Genomic DNA, 25,245 nt, shown 5'->3' on the forward strand with positions numbered 1-25,245 from the left:
AAGAGTTAATAAATGCTGAATTTATTTTCCATAATAATATATCTTAAGGTATACAATCATTTAATTTTAAGAAATGTGTTTGTGAAACAAATCGCGATGCCATGTAATTATATTTATATTTTTATATGATATACATGTACATACATAAAAATCAATTTATTCTAGAAAAATAAAAGAAAATATGTAAAAATAATCGTAAGTTAATTATGAAGAATATTGACTTATTATAAATACATTTTATTATACATTAATTTGTTTTATAATTTTTATAATTTTATTTCTAAATATGTAAATTTTAATTACTTAATTTAAAAAAAAAAATTTTAATTAACTAAAATGTTAATTATAAGTAATATACGTTCGACATTTTACAAATCAGAAATTAGGCATCATGAGTTTTTGTAAGAATTATGAATATATTATATTGATGAAAAATCAAAAGTTTGTTGAGTTACAATATGTTGAATAGTAATTAATGAGTTGAATATTGAGTTTGATTGTACAAGTAAGACTTATATGTAGATTAATATTATTAATAACTCAAATTATATTATTATTGTGCGAGTTTTCATTTCTAATTATGTTTACTCTTTTCACTTTCAAGAAGCACACGAAACATTAATTTGTTCTTAGAAATTTTGACCGGATTCGAAGTAATCGGATTCCTCATCTATAACGAACTTGATGCAACCGGAATGGAATGCCATATAATACTTTATGATTTAAAGACGAGATATATTCTTACGATCTACGATCTAAATAATTATAATTTAATTTTTAAAAATTCGAAATACAACAGTAGAATTAGAGTTAAGAAACGGGGGAAGGAAGAGTTAAAGAAAAAATGTTAAGAATTATTCTGTTTCTTTAATTTTTCTTTTTCGAATTTTTATCATTAAACTTTTGTTTTTAATTTCAATTTCAAACATTAAAATGAACACTACAACTTTTGTTATGTCGAAAAATTTACTTTACCGTGCAAAAGTTATGCATTTTTTTTTCATCTCTAACATAGATAACTTTCTAAGTGATTGCGCTTCCAATAAAGTTCAGTTTGAACTATTTAACTTGATAGTACATTTGTTGGATCTATTTCTGTTAATTTGCGAGATAAAAAGATAACTATTTATACGAGGATATTATATATTTTTCATGTGGGGTAGCAACACATACCAGGAGCAATGACAAGGAAGGATTATTTATCTTTTCCTTTTTCAGTTTAGCCTTGTCTCTCTTCAGTTATTTCGCATTCCAACAATTTTAGATTGCCATTTTGTTTCGCATTCATGTATCGCGGCATCATCGTTAAGTTTCTCCGGTTCGCAACCCTATCGGAATGAGCACTAAGCAACCTGTTGCATCCAAATACCGCATTTCGTCGTTGTTCACATCCGTGACTGTGTCAGTGAGCTTCTTTTGCATCTCTCTTTCTCTCTGCCTCCCCCCCCCCCACGCTCTCACTCCTTTTTCTCTTCATCCCACATTTCTCAAGTCACTATCTCCTTCTAATACTTTCGTTCTTTCCTCGTCATCTTCTCTCATCTTTTTCCTACTTACCAAGAACGACAGAATGCCCTTCGTTTGTGACGTATCTACGGTGCATGTTCTCCTGGTGATACGAAGGCCTGAAACGTCGCACTCTGTTGCTCCGTTCTGACGCGGCGTCTTCGTCGTGCCAACAATCGACGCCACCGCGTTCTCGCCTCCTCGCAGTAACGCTCGTCGAGACTCCTCTTCCTGTCTATCGAGCGCGCCGGCTCTCTGCGCTTTTCCATGCTCGTTCTTCCCTCCTCGTTCATCTGGCCCATTCTTTCCGTCTTGCTCATTCATCTCCCTACCGTTTCGACCCTGCCGTTGCTTTCTCGATGCTCGCTGCCGCCTCCTCTACCATCTATCTGATACCTTGATCCACGTGAGCGAAAGCATTCTCTTAGAAGAGCGCGATCTCTGTCACAGGATAAACTGCTAAAAGTGTGAGAAAAGTTATCAAAACTAATATTTATTTTATTTTCAAACGAAATGTTGTAGACGAGATAGCGTGCGATCGACATGCATCAGCATTGTTAATATAAAACTTCATGTTTTGTCTTTGCACATTTAAAAACTTGTCTTATCATATTTATCATTATTATTTATTAGAAAACTGATTTCTTTATTTATTTATTATTGTAAAATAAAAAAACTAAACTGTGTGTCGAAATTTTACTGTGTGTCAATCTTGATCTGCATTTATTTCCTACGATATATTTTTATACGAATTTTGTAAGAATATAGATTATTCTATACACTTATCTGTAACTATAGATCTTAAATTTGAAATTCTTTCTATATTCTTTCTAAATAGATATTTATTATAAATTCTTAATATTTTACATATAAAACTTTTCTTAAAAATTCAATTACTATTATGATAAATTAAATGTACTTTAAAAATTGTGAAAAAAATCTGATAAGTTTAAACATTCTACATAGAATCAAGACCTTTTATAAAGATTTTCTACTTTCTGGAATAAAAAAACCACATTTTCGATAATAATAAAGGTGTTTCACAATCTCTGAAATATCGCTACGAGACACATTGCGATAATTATAGATACTGAACATTTATGGTTATCACTAAACCACGCTATTGTCCTATGCTTGTGTTTCGCAAGTCAAAACTGTCGGTCAAAAGTTATCATTGGCATTTTCGACCAAAGCGATACATTCTAAATGTCTGATCATATTTGAATGACAAATTACAAGTTCCAAGTATGAGTTTCGAGGTATCTCATTGCCCCATAAATAGAGAGAGTGTGCTATTTTGTAGTTTTATGCACAAATAATCATTCGTGTTTTTTACTAAAGAGGATGTTATTTATCTCTTACGGCGCGTTACGGAAGTGCGTACGAGCAGACACGTTGTCCTCTGTCACGAGCATAATAGTATATTTGTCCATACAAACCTGTCAAAATATGAATAATTATAAATTAAATTGAAGTCTTCCTAATATTCATGTTTCATTTCCGTAAAAATATATTACGTATATATATATATATATATATAAAAGATAACGTATTACGTATAATTTATATATAAAAGATATATATATTATCATTTATTTAATACTTTATAACAATAAAGTTAAGACAACTAACCAACATAGATAAAATATTATAGATTTTGCAATAAAAAAAATTACGAAATTGAAGTAATAAGGACACCAATAGTTAACCTGATTGTTTCTTGCACCAAGAGTGTTGTAATTTCTAGAAAATTTATTGTCTGAAAATTAAGTTGTCGAATCATCTTGCCGGCCTTTTCGATCAACGTCTGAAGATACCAAGATAGATGTTACAAGATTGCGGGTCGGTTCCCATCCGACGACGATGGCTTTGCCAGGGAATCTGGATAATAGGGTTCGCAATTTTTGCCGGTCTCGTACCGCGAAAATCACAATGTAACGCACATCCCGTGTACAGTAACGATCGTTGAATCGCGCACGATTGCAGATAGATATCCACAGATATCGCGCTCTAATCTGTAATAGAATCAGCTCACTCGCCGGCGGGTGGAATATAGAGCCGCCCGCCGTGAATATCATGCTGTCGTGCTACTCAGTTATTTGCAGTTATTGGAATATTCGACGTCAATTTAAATTCTGAAATTTTATGACACCATATGATGTGAGAACTCACGCTTTTCAGAATTATGCAATGCGTTATATGTGTATTTTAGGTGCAACAATGGATCTCGGCGCAAAAAGTAATCTGGGAGTAGAAAGTAGAAGTATTTCACACAATTCAAGTAATAACAAGAAATGCAAAAAATAAGAAGATGTTTGTGACAATTACAATTCACTGGAACATAATATTTTCTTAAAGGCAAATAGATTAGATATTTTGAATGAATGTTCTTCAATGACAGAACAAATCACAATTTGTATAAAAATTACCAACTCATCTTGAGCTCGTGTAAAATTTTATTAAACTATGACTTCAAATTGGACAAAACACAATTGTGAATTGTTATATCATTCCATTTATATTCATTAATTACGACGGATAAAGAAAATATAAAATGCAATAGTTGTAAATCAAAATGATATGGCCATATATTTATAATGTACGTGACACTTGTACGATAGTGATGAATGTGAAGAAATTTTTATCTTGTAAAGTACCAGTGGATGTCGAGCTCTTGTATGCTTGGTGTATTAACAACGACAACGTGGACGCTTCCGCTTATTACTTGCTCACCTATCATATATACTGCACGGTAGCCATACTGTTTTCTTAAACAATACTCGCGCCATTGCACCTGCGCCACAATTTCTATTTATCTACGGTGACATCGCGAATGTAATCCTTTATCTACGAAAATGTCTAGAATCTTTTCTTATGCCGCACACACAGTCAACTAACATTAATGATAATTTCTGACATTTAGCAATTACTAGAACAGATAACATTTTTAAATACGTAACTTACAGTCGAATTGCATTAATGTCAATAAACACTTGTGATTAGTGATAAACTTATTACATTGTAATTCCAATTCTTGTTCAACGCGCAGCTTCAAAAGGTTTTCAGGATCAAATTAAATGGTAAGGGATATAATGTTAAAATTTTTAATGCTGTTTATAACATTATTTAATGGTGCAATCCTTCCAATACAATTACAATAATATTGATTAAATTAATTACAATTAAACAATTTATGTGCAAAGTTATTCCTAAATTTATTTTGTTTATTGGATATTGATTTTAAAATTAAAAATACCAAAATATAATAAAAATCATAAAACAATTCTAATTAAATTTTTAATACGTGGAATTTAATTGCCATAGAGACGTAAAGTTTTTATTAATGTTTCCTTTGTAATCCAAGGAAAAAAGCTTTACTTTTCAATTAATTTTCTTACTAGTTTATTTTTTATTAATTAATCCTACCGAAAGAATAAGAAATGGCATGAAAGAGAATTCTCGGAAAAATTTAAATGTTCGTTTAATAGAAAGAAGTCACGTTAATTAGTGGTTTTGCGACGCAATGAGATAATCGATGCGTTAGCTTAAATAAGCACATATGGACAATGTCGGCGCGGCAAACGCGTAACGTTAAAGATGTTCGCAATATCTATGTTAAATATTCAAAGAAATTGCGAAAGCGTGGTTGATGAAATAGATATACGATCTTAGCTTCTGGAAAGAACAAGAGGCAAAAGAAGGCATAGCCATTGACTATTGTACAAATAAATTTGCTAATGACTATTGATTTAGGTTGTATGAGTGATTTAGTCATACTATGTGTATTCAATGTTTCGCATCTCATCGCGTACTTCACTCGCGACGGCACATCAGGAGAATCATCAGGGTTCAAATAAAAGAGACAATTTGCAGATTGATAAGAAAGAAATAAAAAGACACAGTTAAATGGTATTATTCATAATGCCAAAAATTAGTTTGATTTCATGTTTTATAAACGGAATACATTGATCATGTATCCATAAAACTGTCTAATATCACTTATATAATATATTTCATATAAGCTACGTTTCATAATGATTAAAATGATTAAATTCAAATATTTCAAGTATAATCTAGTCTCTCTCTCTCTCTCTCTCTCTCTCTCTCTCTCTCTCTCTCTCTCTCTCTCTCTCTCTGTAAGCAACAAATAAAGAAATATAATGACATATTTTCAAGGTAGTTTGCGCATTCTAAAAATGTTTTTCTTACGAAATTATGGAAACAAAGATAGATATATACATTCTTGATTAAATATCCTATCATTATAAATATTTATACTTTAGCTTGATGGTGTTTATTTGACCAAGTGTTTGACCAAAAAAAAGGATTGTCGATAATAATTTATTAGCACACCGGACGCTCGAACCGGAATCTCGTCATCGATTTGGACGCGTGAGAATACATTCTAACACATTCTAAATGCTAATGGTGACGCGTGATTAATCTGATTGATGTATCGTTTTGTACATTGTGCAGCATCAAGCACCGTCAATATACTTGCGCAGATGTTGCATATACTGTTCGGGCGTTGGGCGCTATAATTGTTTATTAGTGTTTTACCATAGGAGATCTAATGTGTCGTATAGAATTAAATATTTTCTTGATCTACTCAATTTGTGTTGGATAACAATTGATTTCAATGAGAAATAATTTAAATGCTAAAATAAATGATTGAAATCTTGTGTTGAATATCTTAGGAATTTGTTTGTTACAAATTTTTAAGTAAAATTATTAATTTTTATTTTTGGTAAAAATTAATGATCAACTTTGTTTGGGTACATTTGTTTGTTCACACAAGCTGATTAATTCGTCATTGTATTATTGTATCCATGTGTATTAACGCGAATGATTTTATTTGTTAATCAGGCCGTTAATTAGATTAGATGTATGAGAATGCGCATCCAACTAAATGTATCTGCGGCAGTCAATTTTATTCGCTCAGCAGGATAGTGTAAATTGCGCAAAAATCGCTCATTGGTAAGTGAACTTCAAATTATCGAGTTTGCTTCTCTCGAGTTTTGGAGAGAAGCCAGCTGTGATATTTTCTTTCCTCTTCACACCTCATTACGATGAAGGTGAAGAGATTTCTTTTATCAGATATTTTATTTATTTTTTATTATAATAGAATAACAGTTAGAAAGTTAGTTTTTCATAACTTGCATAGATAGATATGTGATAACCGTTAATATTCTTAATCAAATTTGTCATAAATGTCGTTAGAAATGATTAATAATGTAAAAAGTAAAAATTATATGTGTTTAGTCACATTTCCTTTCTAATTTAATTAATTCAAATAATATTGCGATCAACAAGTTTTTGTCAATTATTGATTAATGTAATTTTATTTATTTACAAATCAATATACAAATTATATTCATAAGATTAAAGTAAGAGTTACCAAATTACACACACACACACACACACACACACACACACACACACACACACACACACACACACACACACACACACACACATATATTCCAATAATTAAAAAAATATCTAAACCATATGTTTTATTCCTTTTTCCTTTATACAATCTTATAGTTTTATTTTATATTTAATACGAATAATCAAAGCGTACATGACGAAATTGGTCAATGTTCTAAATAAATTGGTTATTTTTCGGAGTTATAAGTTTGATAACCAATTAAATTAATCAAATTATGATACAATTTACTTGATTTCAACATCGACAAGATCAATAATTGTTCGCAGATAAAATGCTATTTTTTAATACTAAACATCTAAACTTTAAAAATTCTATCATAATCATTTCAGTTGCAACATTTTAAAATATTCCTTACAAATAATAAGAATACTAATTTTTACATATTGAATACTATATTTTTTATACGATATAAATATCGTATCATATCATATATTTGTCTCCATAATTTGTCTCAATTTCTAAGAGAAAATATCTAGATTTTTATTTACGTATCTTATAGAATTTCTTACTTAACTATTATCACTTTTACGTCGTTGTTGTTGCAAAACAATTATAAACTTTATGAGAAAATATAAGGAAAATATAAACGAGAAACAGTGACGTGAGTTTTACCAATTAATGCGACGGTGTACATCAAAGTATTCATCCATCGTAGTCGAGGTGGCGTTAATGGAAACGTCAAACATTCTCAAAGAGATGTACCGGTCCTCGTGACATGGCAAAGAGGGATTAAAATTCTTCGGTGTTTCAGGAAAGAAACTTCTGAGAAAGCCTTCCGCGAAGTCGCGACGACGTCCATTTGGTCAATGTAAGCTATCGGAAACGCAAAATATCGACTTATAGACAAAAAGTCGACATTGCTTTGCACAATTTACGGCTTGTAACGGCAAATGAACTCATAATAAATATGTATGAATTTCATTGACCTGATATTATTTCATAATCGCAAACAAATACTATTCATACAATAAACAATTAGATGACTTTGTAAGAAATTATATAATCTTATTAAAATCCGAAAAGTATTCTTTATTTTTTTTATTTGCAGAGTAAAATGATAAGAGAAAAGAATATTCTGCTCGTAATTTACCTATACATTTACAAGAATATAAACAAGATGTGAATTATTGCAAATCAATTGGACATATTCACGCGGTACCAAGCTTATATCTTGGTCGAGACGCTGTTCTTGACGCTTCTTGTTCGCTATACGCTGTAAGGAAGAGAACGTACCGCGGTCCATTTATCACTGACCGATCCAGAAGGAACCACCCCGGAAATACAAAGCGAACGGCGAATGTTCTTATGTTCAGATTGCGTGTGCAAAAATGACTTAACTACTCCTCAGAATTTCATTGCATCAATAATCGTCTGTATTTTTTATTATTTCATAAAAGTTCTATCTAGTATATTCACGTATCTTGTATACTGGACAATCTAACGTTCGTTTAAAATCTAAGCGTCATTTTTATGTTTTAAATAATGATCTATTATTACAGCTGTATATATATATATATATATATATATATATATATATATATATATAAACATATCTATGGTCGCATATAAGATTTTATCATTAATATATATTTCGACGAATATATTTCGTAATCACATTGTTAATGAAGATATAATTTTAACATAAATTTCTTGCTCAAAATAATTTTTCATTTTATCAAAGGCATAACACACACACACACACACACACACACACACACACACACACACACACACACACACACACGCGCGCGCGCGCGCGCGCGCGCGCGCGCATATGCATATGTAGTAGAATCTAAAATTAACAGTATTTGGTAGAACCCATGGTTAAGCTTGTAGAACCATGATTCGTTTGTTTCTTTTTCTTTCAAACAAAACATAGAAAGATTTTCGTGTATACCGTCGTTACATTGAAACGAAACACGTTGCTTCTAATGTGATCAGGAAATCATATGTGCGAAGATCTCAATCTTTTTCCAATTATTTTTGGAGCGTATTTCATAGAAATACTTCTTTGACGACATCACTAATCGTGAATGTGAATATAACATGCAAATTTAACATGGTTTTTTTGAGCTATTGAGCCGTTAGAAATTTAGCCAAGAAATTTAGCCTTTCACTGTGGAATATTTTTTATTATTTTCTATTTTTCCACGTCTCCTTTGTTTTCATCCTTTTCGAAGAAAGAAAAAACAAAAATTATTTTATTATTGTTATTGTATTTGTTAATATGTACAGCAATTATTAAAATAAGTGTTGGATATAAGTATCGGATAAGTATTGGTTGAAGCGGTCTGATGTGCCAAATTTGTATCTTTTTTATTATTAAAAAATGTATGTAGCACATAGCTGCAAGCAATGAGCGATTAGCTCGTAGTAGTCGTATCGTTCTGCGCGTAAATCTCGCTGAATAGTTCTTCTTCCAGCGTTCCAAGGTACTACTAAAGTACAGTATCTACATGACGTGTCTATTGCGCGAACGAAAAACTGCTTGTGAATGGTGCTGAATGTGCATGCCAAAGAAGTTAGAGTTCCTGTTACTTGTGAAAACGAGGACGAAAGACTACCCATGTGACAAAATAAAGAAGACGTCAGTGAAAACCCAGACATGCACGAGGACGAAAGAAGAGACAAACAAGAAAGACAGTATCTTAAGGATAGAAGAAAACTTTGAGAGAACAGGGAAGAAGACTAACTGTGTTGTTAAAGCTGTGCCTGGTATCGCGACGTTGGGAACCAGTTGAGATCACTGAGGAGATATAATAACACTAAAACGCGCACTAGAGTCGTGAAATGACAAAGAGGATCTTTTAAGTACACGCTTTATCTCCCGCATACGCTCTCGCACATGTTATACGATGCCTACCACATATGCGCGATATAGGTTAAACAAAAATACCACTTAACACTGCTCTCTTTCGGATCACTATTTAATATAGTCGGGACTGAATCGTACGAGCAGATGAGTATACACGCAGTATATACGCATATGTGCATGCATGTATATGTATATACGTAACTTGATGTGTGCCATGTGACGGTGACATGGCCCGTGGTGTTACCGTCAGCTAATAAGAAGAGAGACTTAGGTGAGCAAGAAAACAACGTGAGATGATACGAAGTGGCAGGAGGAAGGAGGTAAGAGATGATGCAGAGACGATGCAAGACGGAGGAGAGAGACGCGAGAGAAGTTCATTGCTCTCTTATAAACATCTCGTTGCACATAATCGCTCTGCTATAGCCGCTACGCTATGGCCTATAAAAGTACACGACGCTCTCAGCGCATGACTAAGAAGTTTTAATCGCGCGCCCGCACCTGCTGCGCTCGATTCCACAAAGGCTACATTTTCAAGCGAGTTTGTAACTTTATAATTCTGCTCGCTAAAGTCGCTCATATTAATGTTAATCGTGATGTTACGATAAGTATATATTGCCTTTCGTGCCAGCGTGCCAGAAAGAGGACTCCATAATACTCCGGCTCAAGAAGATGACGTGTAAATAATCAAACGTACTTATGATTATGAAATTAGTCGACGCACCACCTCATCACGTCAAACGTTTAAATCTCACGAGATTGCGTGCATAAATATATAGGCGCCTCGTATGCACTTAGCCGAAGGGGCGTATACGGCATGCGAAGAAGGTGATGCATATGGTTGCGACAAGTGCACGCCGCCTCGCAGTCTCGTTGTCGGTCGGTCGCAGACAGCACGACGCTATTTGCCGTGCCGGTGCAGCAGATTATCCCGCAGCTCGGCACGTGTATATTACGTGTATATTAACGGCGAATTACATTGATTATCTTTTAGCGTGGCAGGATCTATCAGAATACCATGAAAGAATACCATGAAAGCGCGCATTGTTTTGCAATATAGAAGAATGCTATGCTCCAGGAATCGAAAAACGAATAAGCGTAAGCAGGATGACAACAAAGTTGATGACAATAAAGTTGATACATTTATCAGACAGGATATACGATCAGAGAAACTAGTGCTAGTAATTTGATGATAAATAACGGCTCAACTAAATATTATAAAGTTGTGATAAAAATGATAAATAAATAATATGAACTAAGAAAATATAGTAATGCGTTGTATAGCATTGTTGTTAGAATGTATTTTTTTAAATTATCTCTCAATAATATAGGGGTATTATATTTATTCCAAGAAAATATATATATATTTAAATTGGAAAAATGTAATTGTCATATCTTGATTGTGATATCTTGTCTATTTATAATTCCGTAAAATTGTGTAATTGAAATCTGTATAATTGTGTAATTATAATTGAGTCATTATTTCATTATCAATTAATGGGTTCACATTTTTTTTATATCATTATAGTTTTATAGTATCCAGTATTACTTTAGTACTTATTATCTTGTAAAACTATTATATTATATTATATTGTAGAAATTTAAATTTTAGAAATATAAAATTATAATTGTCAACTATTTCATTCTTTCAGTGTATATATGTCGTAAGGACATAATAGTCAGCAGCAAATTCTGTCCGTCTTCTAACAAACTTGCATAGCTTGATTTAACATAAAGATGTGATATAACAATATATCTGATCATTTAATCTTGTTCCGCGCGCTATTCTTTTACTTCATTCGTTATCAAATTTTCTTTGTACAGACTAAATAATAATAGCTCACGTATTTAATTTTTTATAACTCAATTTAATTTTTAATAATAATTTACAATATATATTTATATATAATATATACACGTATATATGCGCGCGCGCGTGTGTGTGTGTGTGTGTGTGTGTGTGTAAAGAATTTCCTTCAATTTTTCACAATGAAATAAGTATATCATCGCATCATTTTCCGACTCTTTACATACGCAAGAAAGCATAGGATGTGCTAAGAAAACACTGCCATTACGATCTCTTGATGATTTACAATTTTTAATAGTCTTGGCGGCTGAAGATAGAGAGACTTAAATATTGACGATTACAATCGCTATGAGGAGAAATTTCATATTGGAAGTTGCATTGAAATCATATTCTCTATTCGTTATTTTTTTTTATTTGTATCAATCTAATAATTACCGTTATTTTCCACAATCGCTGCTTATGATAAATCATTTCATTTTAATTAAAATTGTAATGATTAGAATAAGGCACGTATGAGAAAATCTTAGATAACGAATAAAGTGGTCGTACTGGTCTTTACGCAATAATGTAACAATCGCAATTCATCTTACACTTTTAGACTTAAAGACAACGAACTCATAGGTGACGCCTCAATTTCTTTTTTAAATTTTTTTTATTTTCTTTCGTCCTACCTGTGATTCAAACCAATCTGACGATATCGTTTTTAATTACTCAGAAAACGATCGTGAGGAATATGACAGCTCATTAAAAATTTATCAAATATGCTACATCATGTAAGTGGGTGTCGCTTTTGTATAAATTTAACGATCAATTTGCGAGAATGACTTTGTGTAATAATTTTACACAATATCATCTCGTTAAATAAGTCTTGCAGCATCTGAGACTGCAAATTTTATTGGAAATAGTTTTTATAAAATTTAGTTATAAAAAACTGTACGACATTCTTTATAGAGTTTAATGGATAACATCTTTCTTATATCATATATTTTATATATTAACAACCCTCTTGAAAAAAGTAGCACAAAATTATTCAAAATTATATTATGTAAAATTATTAATTTGAAAAATGTCCAAAGTTTAATATAAAAATGCAATACAATTTCTACAATAATAATAGCTTGTAATGTGAACATAGGATGAAATATCGTTTGTTAGATGTCTATTAAACTTTGAATATCTCTATTACGTATTTTCGTAAACAAAAGCTGCAAATCAGACAATTAAAGACAATTAAAGAAATTAATATTTGTGAAGATTGTTTATGATAGGCATCAAGATGTTGGCATCTGATTAAAAAAAAATCTCAGAAATAGGAGATTTTTAAGATATAAAAGCCTACGAAATTTCTTGCAATTTGATGCAATAAATAATTTGCTGATTAAAATTCCGTTTTTTAATCTTTATCTTTTTATCTGTTTCAGGTGAGTTTACTGGTGCATCATTAATCGTAACTAAAGCCGAGCGCATATATCGGAAGAAATGAGCGTTGCTCCTAAAGAATATAGGCGAAAAATTCTTACATTTACCCGATACAAAGTTATATAGTTAAGTACGTAGTATGTTTATTTATATTTTGTAATCAATTATAAATAGTGATTATGTTATTGAAACTTGAAAAATGTTTTACACGAGCATGCATCTGAATATGCTGGCACACGAAGACAAATCAATCATCTCAAGTGAAAGGCTTTCGTTGCATCAGCATATATCATATCAGAATATTAATCTAAAATAAAAACAAAGCTAGAAAAGAATTGTGTTGTTAAAAAAGTTATGTGATGAATAACATATATGTCTACAATCTAATATATGAAATAATATAACAATAACAATAATATAACAATAATAATAATTTAATATATATAAAATCTTATAAAAATAATAAGTAACTTTAAGTTATACGAGTATCTCGAGAAGTTTTATATGAATTATATATTTAAATTACAACGTTTTATTATAATTTTTTTTTTCTATTCTGTTCAACGTTTGCACTTAGATCAATATGCTTAGCTCGCTTTTCAAATATCTATCGCTTTCGACGTTATATAGCTATTTAACGTTACTATTTTTTTTTCTCGTATTTAACCGTTGTCAATATCTTGTAAAACTTCTGTAAGGAAAATTACAATTGTTTATATTGGTTGCAGTCGCAAAATCACGAAGCAAAATCACTTTTCAAAACTCTTCGCTGACGTTCTCCGGCTGAATTAATTAGTAATCATTATCTCGATACTGATCGTGCGATTGATTACCGCATGTCGAAAGTTTCTTCATCCAACTTGAGTAAACACAATTTTTCCTCTCTTTTTCATTCTTTCTTTGGCGAGCGTATCATGTCGTACAAAGCGTGCTCATTAACCATTATTGCATCTATTTATTCATTTTTAAATGATATGTTAATTAAAAATAATATGTAAAATTACTACGATCGCCGAATATGAGGAACATAATAACATAATAATTAGTTTTGGGAAAAATTACTTTAGTATATCGACATTTGTATTTGTATTGCAAGAAAAGACGATCTATTATTAGCTTTCAAAAATCAATAGAATCTGAATCTAATGAATCAAATTTTATTATTGGATTAAGCAGTTGTAAAATTTTTGTTAAAACTTTAATAAAACTTATTAATTTTTTGAAAAGATAAATCTGCTAAATTAAAAGTAAACTTATTCTTTGATATCGCTTCATATTCACGATTTTTTAGTAAAATATATTCAATTTTCAGAAATCTTTATTTTGAATCTACGTCTTACGTAAAAATTAAGACATTCTTTTTCCAAGACGAATTTTCTAGCAAATCGATACACGTAAATTACACTTCATTAAAACATTATATTATATCGCGTAAAAAGACATCTCATGCCATAATATTTTATATAATCTATATAAATCTATATAAATCTATATAATCTATATAAATCTATATAAATCTACATAATCTATATCCTATTTATTGTTAATACAGTGCGCACAGTAGCTGTTTGGAAAGTATCAAAGAGTACATTTATTCTATAATAGTTGTTAATTTAAATTAAGTTAATAACAAAGTTATAGTTGAATGTTTCCAATTGTTTTAATTCTATCTTTCCTCAAAGAGAAAAAAAGCAATTGTATGTAGAGAATGATGAAAAGAAAAAAAAAAAAGTAGATAGCGGCAGAAACCTATTCTATGAAAATCGAAATTGTCTTTATCTATTTCGTCGAGACATCTCTGTATTTCTGGACGTTGCCTCGGGTCAATACGTGTGACAGCAATACGACCCACCGTCGTCATGATAGACCATATGGCATGTGTCTCCGACGAAGTATTCGTGCCTTTGGTATCTTGCGGAGCTTTGCATGATACTTTATTCGCGGCATGATAGTTTCTTCTGATTCTGCGTATGATTACTCGCGCTCGATCGTACGTTTCCCGTAAAGCTCTAGCATATAAACATTTACGTAGGTGTATCTATAAAACTTACGCATGTATTTGTCTGGTATGCGAATACATATATATTCGTGTTTCCTCCCGAACAGGACCACTGGTAATACGACTGACTTTACGACAAATTCCAGCTTTCATACACGGTGCAGTCGCGCCTACCAACGACGAACGGCAAGCGCGGTTGAATGCAATATTCAGTAGTGCCGGCGTTGCTCTTTGTTGCTTGATTTTTCTGTCCTCTCTGCAGCTATGCAGCCATTCTTCTAGTGAGAAGGAAAGAAACCTAGCCTCTTACCTATCCTGATGTTTGTCTCCTTCCTTAATGCGTCTGTCTTTCGCCACGTTCAACCTTCCATCAGCTTTTCTGAGTCTTCACCTCTCACATCTTCTTCATTTCTTTTCTCTTGTCTCGCCGCCTTGCGTTTTGCCTTCCTTGTTCTAACGATAACGAAGACGAGTGCCACACAGGAACCGTTTATTGTTTAGCCGAGGCTCCCATCACTGCGTACGACATTGCAATTATTGTAACTTGCTGCCGCAGCGTGAAAGAGCATTATCTGCACATAAAATTCGTACCAGTATGATGAATACTGATCTATGATCGAATTTTTATTCACGATAAATGTGTCACCGAGAAAGAGAGTATAGTAGCGATCGAACAATCGACCGACCGACCGACCAAAAGATCAATGCAGACGTAATCGCGTGGAAAGAACATTCAACACGCGTTAACGTTCCAATTCAATATTTGGCCGACTGAGTTTGCATACGGTCGACGTAATATAAATTATAAAAAATTTGGCAATACTTTATCGAAAAATTTAACTGGAATTTCCAACTAACTAAATGCAAGTGTTTTATAATATAAAAATATAATATTTCAAAAATAATATTTCTGTATATGAAGAAGAGAGAGAGAGAGAGAGAGAGAGAGAGAGAGAGAGAGAGAGAGAGAGAGAGAGAGAGAGAGGATCTATTTTATAAATTAGCATAAATTTGTTATTAATTAATTAATGAAAAGATGTCAAACATTTGTAATAATTGTAAATTTGAGAGTAATATTATCACAACTATATCATCTATTGGATGCTTCTATCTCATAAAAAATTTAATACGTTATATTATATTATTATAATTTAATATGTAATAATATAATAATTTTATCATCTAACTCCAAATTTTTGATATTCGTTGTATAATATAAATGTGTAATTAAATAATTCATTCTAGGTACAAAAACGAAAAGAAAAAGATATAGATATAGATGTAGATATCGCGATGTATTTTTGATAATAAATCTATTCTGATAAAGATACATTGGTACTACGTGTAACATTTGTGTCATACTCTTTTCCTTAAACATGAAGAAAATAACATCTCTATATATGTATAAACAAACAACGTTGTTAGGACAAATACGTTTTTGTGAAACAACTTAACGGAAGTGGTAACGGAAGTTATACGTATTTGAAACTATTTAGGGAAAGGCTACAGATACGAGAGGAAATAGATATTATCGTGAAAAGACAAGAAGCTTGGAGATAATTATTGTCAAACTCTTCATCGGCTAAGATGTTTTAGATAAACCATCCTATAAATCCATCCCCTTTGATGAAGTATACGCACCCTTTGCATCATCTTCCCAATTTCTTTTTCAAGAATCCATTGTTAAATTATGATTTATGCACGGGAGAAATTAAAGTACTTTACCCTTCGGAAAATCTAATTTGAGTTTATTCAATTTTTTTATTATTTAATATAGCAAAATATATCACATGTATTTTTTATACAATTTTTTATACAACTTTTTTAAATTTATAAATATACATTTATTTTATTTGTGTGATATTTTCTTGACCTAGACCAAAGAGTATTAAAAAATTATAAAATTTGAAAAACAAAAAGATCAAGAATTAATTTTTACATATATTTTTTTACTAATTTTGAATCTTTATCGACATCGTAAAAATAACGCTTTGCTTATTGGAAGATTTGCATTGTTACATTATATGTGTCGCGAGAAAACTATGTCCTTGTGTAATCGAAATCAATCCTCGGCGAGTCCTCTTGCATAAATTTATATGATATTATGAGTTAAATTGCATTCATTAAATTTTATGTAATTTTCATACTCGAATTGAATTTCCGCTCCGACGGAATAGCAATGGCTTTGACCGCCCTTCAATTGCAATGGGAACTTGCGACTTGTATGACATTTGTAAACGAGATGCGTCCGTTTTGCCCATGTACACGTAAATGATAGTTAAGTATTATGTGAACATATTCATACGTATATGAACATTAATATTAGTGCGTTTAAAAATAAAACCCGCGTAGGTCTCATTGTAAATGCAGTTATTGGGTTAACTGCAAAATGTTTCGAATACAATTGCAAATTTTATCGCTTTATGAATAAAGATTATCGTTTAAGGCAAGAAAATGTAAACTGAGTTATAATTGTTAAAAGAAAGATCGCAATCTTTTTTGTAAGATACCTTTTAAAATTTTTATTTATGAAAATTTATGGAAATTGTTTTAAAAAATGGTAAAAAATGCAGAAAAGTATTCTTTATATATGAAAATATTATATTACTACTTTTTATAAAAATTATTTTTTTATATTTATTATATTTTAATAAATACAAGTAGCAATTAATATCTTTGTTTTGCTTTGATATATCTCACTTAATTTTCATCATTATTAACGCACAAATCATTACAAAGAGATCAAATTTTTCATTAACATGGTAGTAGGGAAGACACCTTTCACCTATCTCTTTCAGAAATATGTTTTATTTGAGAGTGAATACAGTGAAGAAAGTTTTTATTCGTTGCCTGTGGAGTGTTTGAAAAATTAACGCGTGTAACACAAGTAATAACGTGATGAAAGCCAAAAATATGTGCATAATGGAATGCAATAATCAAATTCAAACATGGTTTTGCCATTCAACTGCACGAATAATGCAATTACCACCGTGAAACAACAAATGTTGTCGTGTAAATGCATGACGTAAGAACCGGTGTGTAGTGAGATTATTAACGTGAATTGGAAGTAGTAGAGAGAAGCTGCACATGTATCTCGTGATTTTGGAATTGCTTGGAATTGTTGTTAGTCGGCTGGGACACGATGGTCGATTATCGATTATCGATGATATACGTTTATAGAAGCTGAGATCCTTGTGTTAATGACGAATTAATCATCAATCCTCAAGCTACCATTTCATACGATTCGACAATCGTCATTGCGGTTTCAACGGTTACTACAAACTTTAATGATGCGGACGTAATCACAGATCCTAATTCAAATCGGCAAATCAGCCTGGAAATTCATTATGCGTTGTTTGAATGTATGCATGAAGAATTGAATGACGCGTGGTTGACACATACGTGAATAGCCATTGTATGTATCGCGGTCGGAATATTTGAAACGCTTGAAAATACTATTTTAGAGCGCACAATTTATGTCAATCTACGATTGTGGTCGATACGTCGAGCGCAAATTGAATCTCTCTATCGCTGCACGTATCATTGCTTTGATTGAACGATGACCGAAAAATAATAAATTAGATGCTTGCACAATTGCCGGAGTTAGCAGAGCATCACCCCATCAACATATCATTAGAGGATCAAAGCCCGGTTCTCTATCTAGCAGCTATCTGGAGCGGAGTCGATTTTATTTTATATATATATATATGTACATATCGAGTGTTTATCGGATGTACCGAAAGTTTTATTTTTATTTAACAAAATATGTGAGAAAAGAGACAAGAGAATGCCATGATTTTTGGGTCGTGCAAATGGCTGGTGGTATGCGAACCATTTCTCTATCGCTTTCCCGTGCTTCCTGCAAACTGCCGTTAGTCATCCGTCGCGGGAAAAAAAATGACACGTGTGATTTACCGCCGTAGAGGTTGAACAAACTCCAGGTCACAAATTTTAATAGAAATTCGGATTACGCACAAGTTAGAAAAGTCTGTGTGTGCGATCATCTCTCGTAATACGTAGCGGCTTACCGCTCAATTTGGTCTTATACCGATTCTGTAACTATTTAAATTACAAATTAAATTTACGCAATTCACGCAATTTTCTCTGTAATGATTTATTCTATTATTCTTTTTCAAGTCAAGTGTCAAGTGTTGATTACTGTTGATTACTATTCTAATTTTAACAAGATTCTTATTCTTTTTCTTGCCTTTTCTCTCTTGTCTATACGGTTAGTTAGTTATGTTAAATTCGGTCACGGCGGAAGTTGCGTGCATGTCTCGCCCACTTGACTTTGCTAATGCCATCGTTATAAAATGCTCAATCCATTATTCGGATCGTACATTATATTTAATCTTATGCTCAGCTAATTTCGAAAGCACGTGTAGATTTCATCTCTGAAATTCAAACTGAAAAAGCGCAGTGTGGCGCAAATATATCTTGTAAGTTTGTAAAACAATAACAACATCATTTTTACATGTATCGTTATTCAATAATATTGCATTTAAATTGTGTTGACAAAAGCTTATATAAAGATAATGTAACCTCTTTCTCTTTGCCCTATAAAACATAATATTTCTGTCAGCTCGTACAATAAATTCTCATATATATCCGATTATGCATGCTTATAGCATGCTTTCAAGTTCATGTATTGTTAATTTCTTGAAATATTCATATAATTTGTCGATCTTAGAAGAAATATATTGATTTTACCTTTATGTAAGATGAGATGTTTAAAACTCTCTTTTTACCAAAAATATAAATAATAGTTAAAAACATGTGCCTATACTTATATAACTTTGATAGGATTAAAGACGTATAATTTTATTTATGTAGAGTATATTAGATGCATAATGGGATGCATTATCAATGGGAGAGAGAGAGAGAGAGAGAGAGAGAGAGAGAGAGAGAGAGAGAGAGAGAGAGAGAGAGAGAGAGAGAGAGAGAGAGAGAGAGAGAGAGAGAGAGAGAGAGAGAGAGCTTCTTCTTTCCTCACAAACGCTTACGAATGATTAACACAACAGCTATTTATTAAATTATTCATTTCGAATACTTTTCATAGTTATAAAGTAAAATTATCGATTAAACAAAGAAAAGATGTGAACATTGAAGATTAATTTATAATGATTTGTTGCTCGTTAAGAAATTTTGAAAAGATTCTTATTGCCAAAGATTTTTATAATAAATTAAATTGAATGAATTTTGCCAATCGCAACAAGAAGCAGCGAGATATGGTCATTTTTTTTGCCAAAAACAAAAATAAAGATTCATTATGTGCACGGACAGAGTAATGATGCAAGAAAGTCAGACTTTAACATTCGCGCATTACACACGTGTAGTGAGAGCGTAAAAATAGCCGGAAAGATTGCGGCACGATTACGTCATTCAATCTCGTTATTTTTATGCTATTTGTGTAGACTATATTTGTTACATACGAACATGTTAGTTTTATGCTTATGTTCGTGAGAATGTTGTAAATTCCTCGATCTCCACGTGTCGGTACCAGTGTCACGAACAGCCTGACGCGACTGGTGTAAAAGAACTATCAAACAAAACGGATGTGAGTGTGGGTGGTCCACCGCAGCTCCAAAATTGACTCACGTGTTATAGGTTCGTTTATACAATGCCAAGATAATGAGAATTGAGATTAACTTATAGTGAACGATTACGAATAATTTTATAATTAATAGTATTCGCGTCTGTCACTTATAAATTAGATTAAATATTGTTATCTTATACTCGCTTATAATTATAAATAATTGCAACTGAACATTACTTCCCGTTTTAAAGATATCATAAATAATACATCACTTACAAGATTGATTGCTTCAGAAAAGAAATAAATCGCCATATGCTGAATTTCTAATAATTTTGTGTAATATTAATTCAAATCATTTTGTATTTTGCAAATACAAACACGTGTCTTTTTTTTCTTTCCTTCCTTTTTTTGGAAACAATTCCGAGAATTATTTTTTCGATTTTTATTAATATTTTATAAATTTTACATATCTGAGAAACAAACAAGATCAATTATCAATTCCTATGCTAATAATTAATTTGGAAAATCTGATTAATAGGCTTTATTGTACTTTAACATATGCATTGCCTATAAGCTTCCTCACTCTTTAATAATTTGTTATCGCGGTTATATTAGTCATTTTAAAGTAAAGCCGAAATCGGCGATTCATCGAATAATTATTCGCCTAGTATTGCGTGGGCATATGATACCAGCTCCTGTCTGTTTAGATAGGAACTACATCCCGGATGTTAAAATGATAGCAACTCTTCCCCCGCATTTCCTCGTATTTATTACGCATCCTCATCCAAAACTGATGAAATTGTGCGTTCTTTGCATCATAGCTGTAACGCTGTAAAACGCTATAAAACATCGAACTTCCAGTTTCTTACTAAAATGATAAAATAACTATTATTTTCTATTTATCATTATTTGATGATGGCGACATTAAATAATAATACAAGGGACGACAATAGTATTAAAAGTATAATCTATACAAAGTATTACGATAATTTTGCCGCGTCCTTAAATTGGTCAATTGGCCGGGCCGATATGCGCTCATTTTATAACATTTAATAATTAGTAATTTATTAACTAATTGTGAAAATCGCAAAATAGTATGATTTTTCTGTTCAATTTGACCTGTTCTATTTGTACATAAACGATGTACCATAAGGAATTAGACACTCTGTGTCATGTATATGTGTACATGTATATGTGTATGTATGTATGTATGTATGTATGTATGCGCGCGCGCGCGCGCGCGCGCACACACACACACACATTATCGAATCAAATTATAATATTTACATGAATGATGGCCTTACGATAATTCTTTGATAATTCTTACGAGACAGTTTAAGATTACGTCACATGATTACTGAATGAAACGCAGAGGAAATTGTGGACAGTTGTATAAGTGTTCTACTTGCTTATCGACAACTGCGACATGAAAAAATATAATAATCAAGAAGATTGTTAATAAATCGTCGATCAATTTTAATTAACAGATTTTCGATACATTTTGTTATGTAATAAAAATACAATATGTCTGATTAATTTTTGCTAGAGCAAAAAACAGAAAAAACTATATTAAAGAATAAAAATTAAGTTAAAAATTAAGTTAAAGTTAAAAATTACAGAAACAAATATTTTACAACTTACGTTACCTAAAAAGTCACAATCTTTTAAAATTATTATTTTGTCGCCTGCAAAATTTAAAATTACCATCTATCACATAGAATAGAAAGAAAAGCCATAAAATAATAAAGAAAAGGAATTTTAATTTGTTGATTATGCATAAAATAAGCGGTTCAGCGAGTGAAAATTTTTACTATTTCGATTAAAATCGTTGAATGTATATTAGATGGATTATTGATGACAGTTCGTAGATGCAAAAATTAGCGCAATATCATCATATAAAGAGATAAATCTTTTAACAATGAGAATATGTATTTCGCAAATTTTATTTTTCTAAATCTATATTTTCATTTATTACAATCACTTTTAATACATATTAACACGTTTTTATTTTTGATATGTTATGCCTTGTTCAATCTTTCTTTATAAAAAAGGAGATGTTAAATCGATTACTCGCATTTCTCGAAGTTTATTGTTGCCGCTTTTTCGCGATGCTGATTAATTCTTTTGCTACGCTAGTTTCGTGAGTTACTGTCAATTTGCAAATGACAATTTGTAAAATACGGGCGAGGTTAGTAGCGAATGAAACTTTGAATCGAAACCTTTTGAACAAGGACAAAGATAAGATGAATAAGAATGAATAAGTTTTTATTTTTCATCACGATGGTACGTCGCTATCATCAACTAATATAATATAATATAAAAATAATATAATATGAAAAGCTTAGTGGCGCGCGCCTGTTACGTTCTAGTGAAATTAAAAATTATCTTACGTAGACGTAAATATTTATACAATGTTAATTATAATCGTCGATAATTATATATTTCCGTACATCTATTATCTTTCTTTACATGCTATAGAAATTTATAAAATTCATAATCTTCTGTAGAATTTTTTTATAGGCTATTCTTTTCAAGACCTGCTGAACAATATATAAAAAGGATACATACATAATTCGAAACTAAACTTTATTTTTAAAAGCTAACATTTCCAAAGTTTTTAATTCAACATAAGAGATTTAGTAATTTAAAATTACATTTATACAAGTATAACATAAAAAATTATTGTCGTTTTCTAACGCGCATCTATAGCTCGTTCGGTAAAAAAAAATCAGAAGTTTAACATCTCGATAAACGCTTGGATCCTTGGAGAGCGAAAGAATTCAAAAAAAAGAGCGAGAGAGAAAAGCGACTAGTGCAAAAGCATCTAGCTATACGTTCCGAAAGGGCGGGAACGAACGGCAAGGAGGCCTTGGCTGATCCAACTAAATTCACCGTATACTATTCACCACTACTACTCCGAATTCCGCTCAATTAGTCCATAGTAGAGACAAAGGGACTGCCGACAGTTTTGGTAGTCGTATTTAAATCTCCTTTTTGTCCCGAATCTCAACCGGTTTAGAGACATTGGTCGCCTGACATACTGAAAAGCTGGTCGCAAAAGGCTGTCGCAATTTTTTGTCACTTTTCGTCAATTCTTATTTTTATGGAATGTATAAAACGTAGATTCTGTCGTAATTCATTGTGAATTTAATAATTCTAATTCTATGTTTTTTTTTTAATAATAAAGCAAATTTGTAATTAAAAAGTTAAAAAAACGACGATAAAAATCTGGAAATATTATAATTTTATATAACAGATTTGTTTGTAGCTTTGTCTTTTAACGTTTTTTAATTTTATTTTAGAAATTACAGTATATATTATATTTTACTTTAGCAAAGTCCAACTCTTTTCACAATTAGCAGCAAGCAGAAACTAATGACAAAGTCGTCTTGTAATGTAATTTGTGAGATTCAGATTTTTTTAGCATCTCTTTCAAACATCCACTTGATAAAAAAGTTGGTAAAAAATATTATATCATGTAAAGCTCGCTCTCTCTCGTGAAATGCGAAACGGCTAGCTATACCAATAGAAGCTAGATATACCATATATATATATATATATATATATATATATATATATATATATATGATAGAATTTAGTCGCGTGGTTTCCTAAGAGGAGGCTATTCAATGCAGGTCACCCGAAGCTAGTGGTGTTCTAGAGCAATTTGTTTTTCTTCTCCACCCAGACTTCTACGAATCATGACCAAAAAGCTCGTTTTTCTCGTATTCGTGTCGGCGTGAAACTGGCCATTCCTTCAAAGACAGTGAACAATGTTATCCGCAATTCTGTGCAGTTGCCTTCTTTATGCTTCACACAAGGTCACGTTAAAGAGAAAAGGAGACATGATATAAAATCTCTGTCTAATAAATTTTTAAAGCGTTCAAATTTTTTTATTAAATTTTCAACGAGGATATTTTTGTTACTAGTCATATTTTATTTAAATAACTAATAATATTTTATTTAAATAACTAATAATTTCTACCGCAAGGTTTTTAAATCATGAAATAATAACACCTATTCCAGGTGTTCTAATATCACTGTAATAACTTATTATCTTTACTAAATATATCTTTTGGACTAAATTTTAATAGCATCAATAAGTTTATTTAGCTTGTATAAAATTATTTAGAAGAGATAGCAAAAAATTTGAAGAATGTTTATGTATTAATTATTCTTTACAGCTAATCATCAAAAAACACAAGAGTAATAAGGATAGCAGTCACACTTTGCAAAATTACTATTCTTGAAAAGCTTAAGAAAAATGATCTCTGCACTAGAAGAAGAAGGTTTTTTTAGATTTAATAATTTTATTTGTTTCATTTGAATTTATTTAAATAAACAACATAAATTTATATGAAATCATTTCGTTGCTTGTATAAAATTAAGAATTTTGTTGTTTCGTTAGAGTACGTCATGTTGTTTAATAGAAAAAAAGCGTTATTAAATTCAAAGAAAATAAAATTATTTTTGAACGAAATAATACTTTGTTTGACTAGATTATAATAAATATTGTTTGAATAAAAGAAAAAGATTCTTTAATATTGTTGAAGCGTGTAATAAAGAGTGTTATTTTTTTCAAATAATTTAAGCCTACTATTATTTGCTATTATCAAAGTTTGTGACAAAATCCACAATCGATTCCTTTTTTAATTGGGCTTAACTCCGTGCGTGATTTTTTGATCGAGCCATTGCAATTATTATGGGATTTAGG

The 25,245-nt window shown here is 31.2% G+C and overlaps 2 protein-coding genes and 1 long non-coding RNA gene across 10 annotated transcripts in view; 2 read left to right on the forward strand and 1 right to left on the reverse strand.

Moving 5' to 3' along the window:
- Positions 1 to 25,245, forward strand: part of Ppn (proteoglycan-like sulfated glycoprotein papilin) — a 72,267-nt gene that overhangs the window by 5,388 nt on the left and 41,634 nt on the right. The gene's annotated exons all lie outside the window — the stretch shown is intronic.
- On the reverse strand, positions 375 to 10,068 carry LOC148937021 (uncharacterized). Its single transcript, XM_089075332.1, has 2 exons — positions 9,652 to 10,068; positions 375 to 1,965 (listed from the first exon to the last, which is right to left on the reverse strand). Exon 2 carries the CDS (start codon positions 1,828 to 1,830, stop codon positions 1,474 to 1,476), a length of 357 nt encoding a protein of 118 aa, XP_088931458.1. The 5' UTR covers positions 1,831 to 1,965; positions 9,652 to 10,068; the 3' UTR covers positions 375 to 1,473.
- On the forward strand, positions 10,088 to 15,919 carry LOC148937022 (uncharacterized). 3 transcript variants are annotated; one of them, XR_016138879.1, is made up of 2 exons: positions 10,088 to 10,951; positions 12,999 to 15,919. It is a non-coding gene; the product is annotated as an uncharacterized LOC148937022 (long non-coding RNA). The 3 variants fall into 3 exon arrangements; XR_016138878.1 differs by having other exon boundaries at positions 10,088 to 10,868; XR_016138877.1 differs by having other exon boundaries at positions 10,882 to 12,350.

This window comes from Pogonomyrmex barbatus, unplaced genomic scaffold (assembly GCF_055798465.1).
Source record: "Pogonomyrmex barbatus isolate J1 unplaced genomic scaffold, ASM5579846v1 scaffold18, whole genome shotgun sequence".
Lineage (NCBI taxonomy): Eukaryota > Metazoa > Arthropoda > Insecta > Hymenoptera > Formicidae > Pogonomyrmex > Pogonomyrmex barbatus.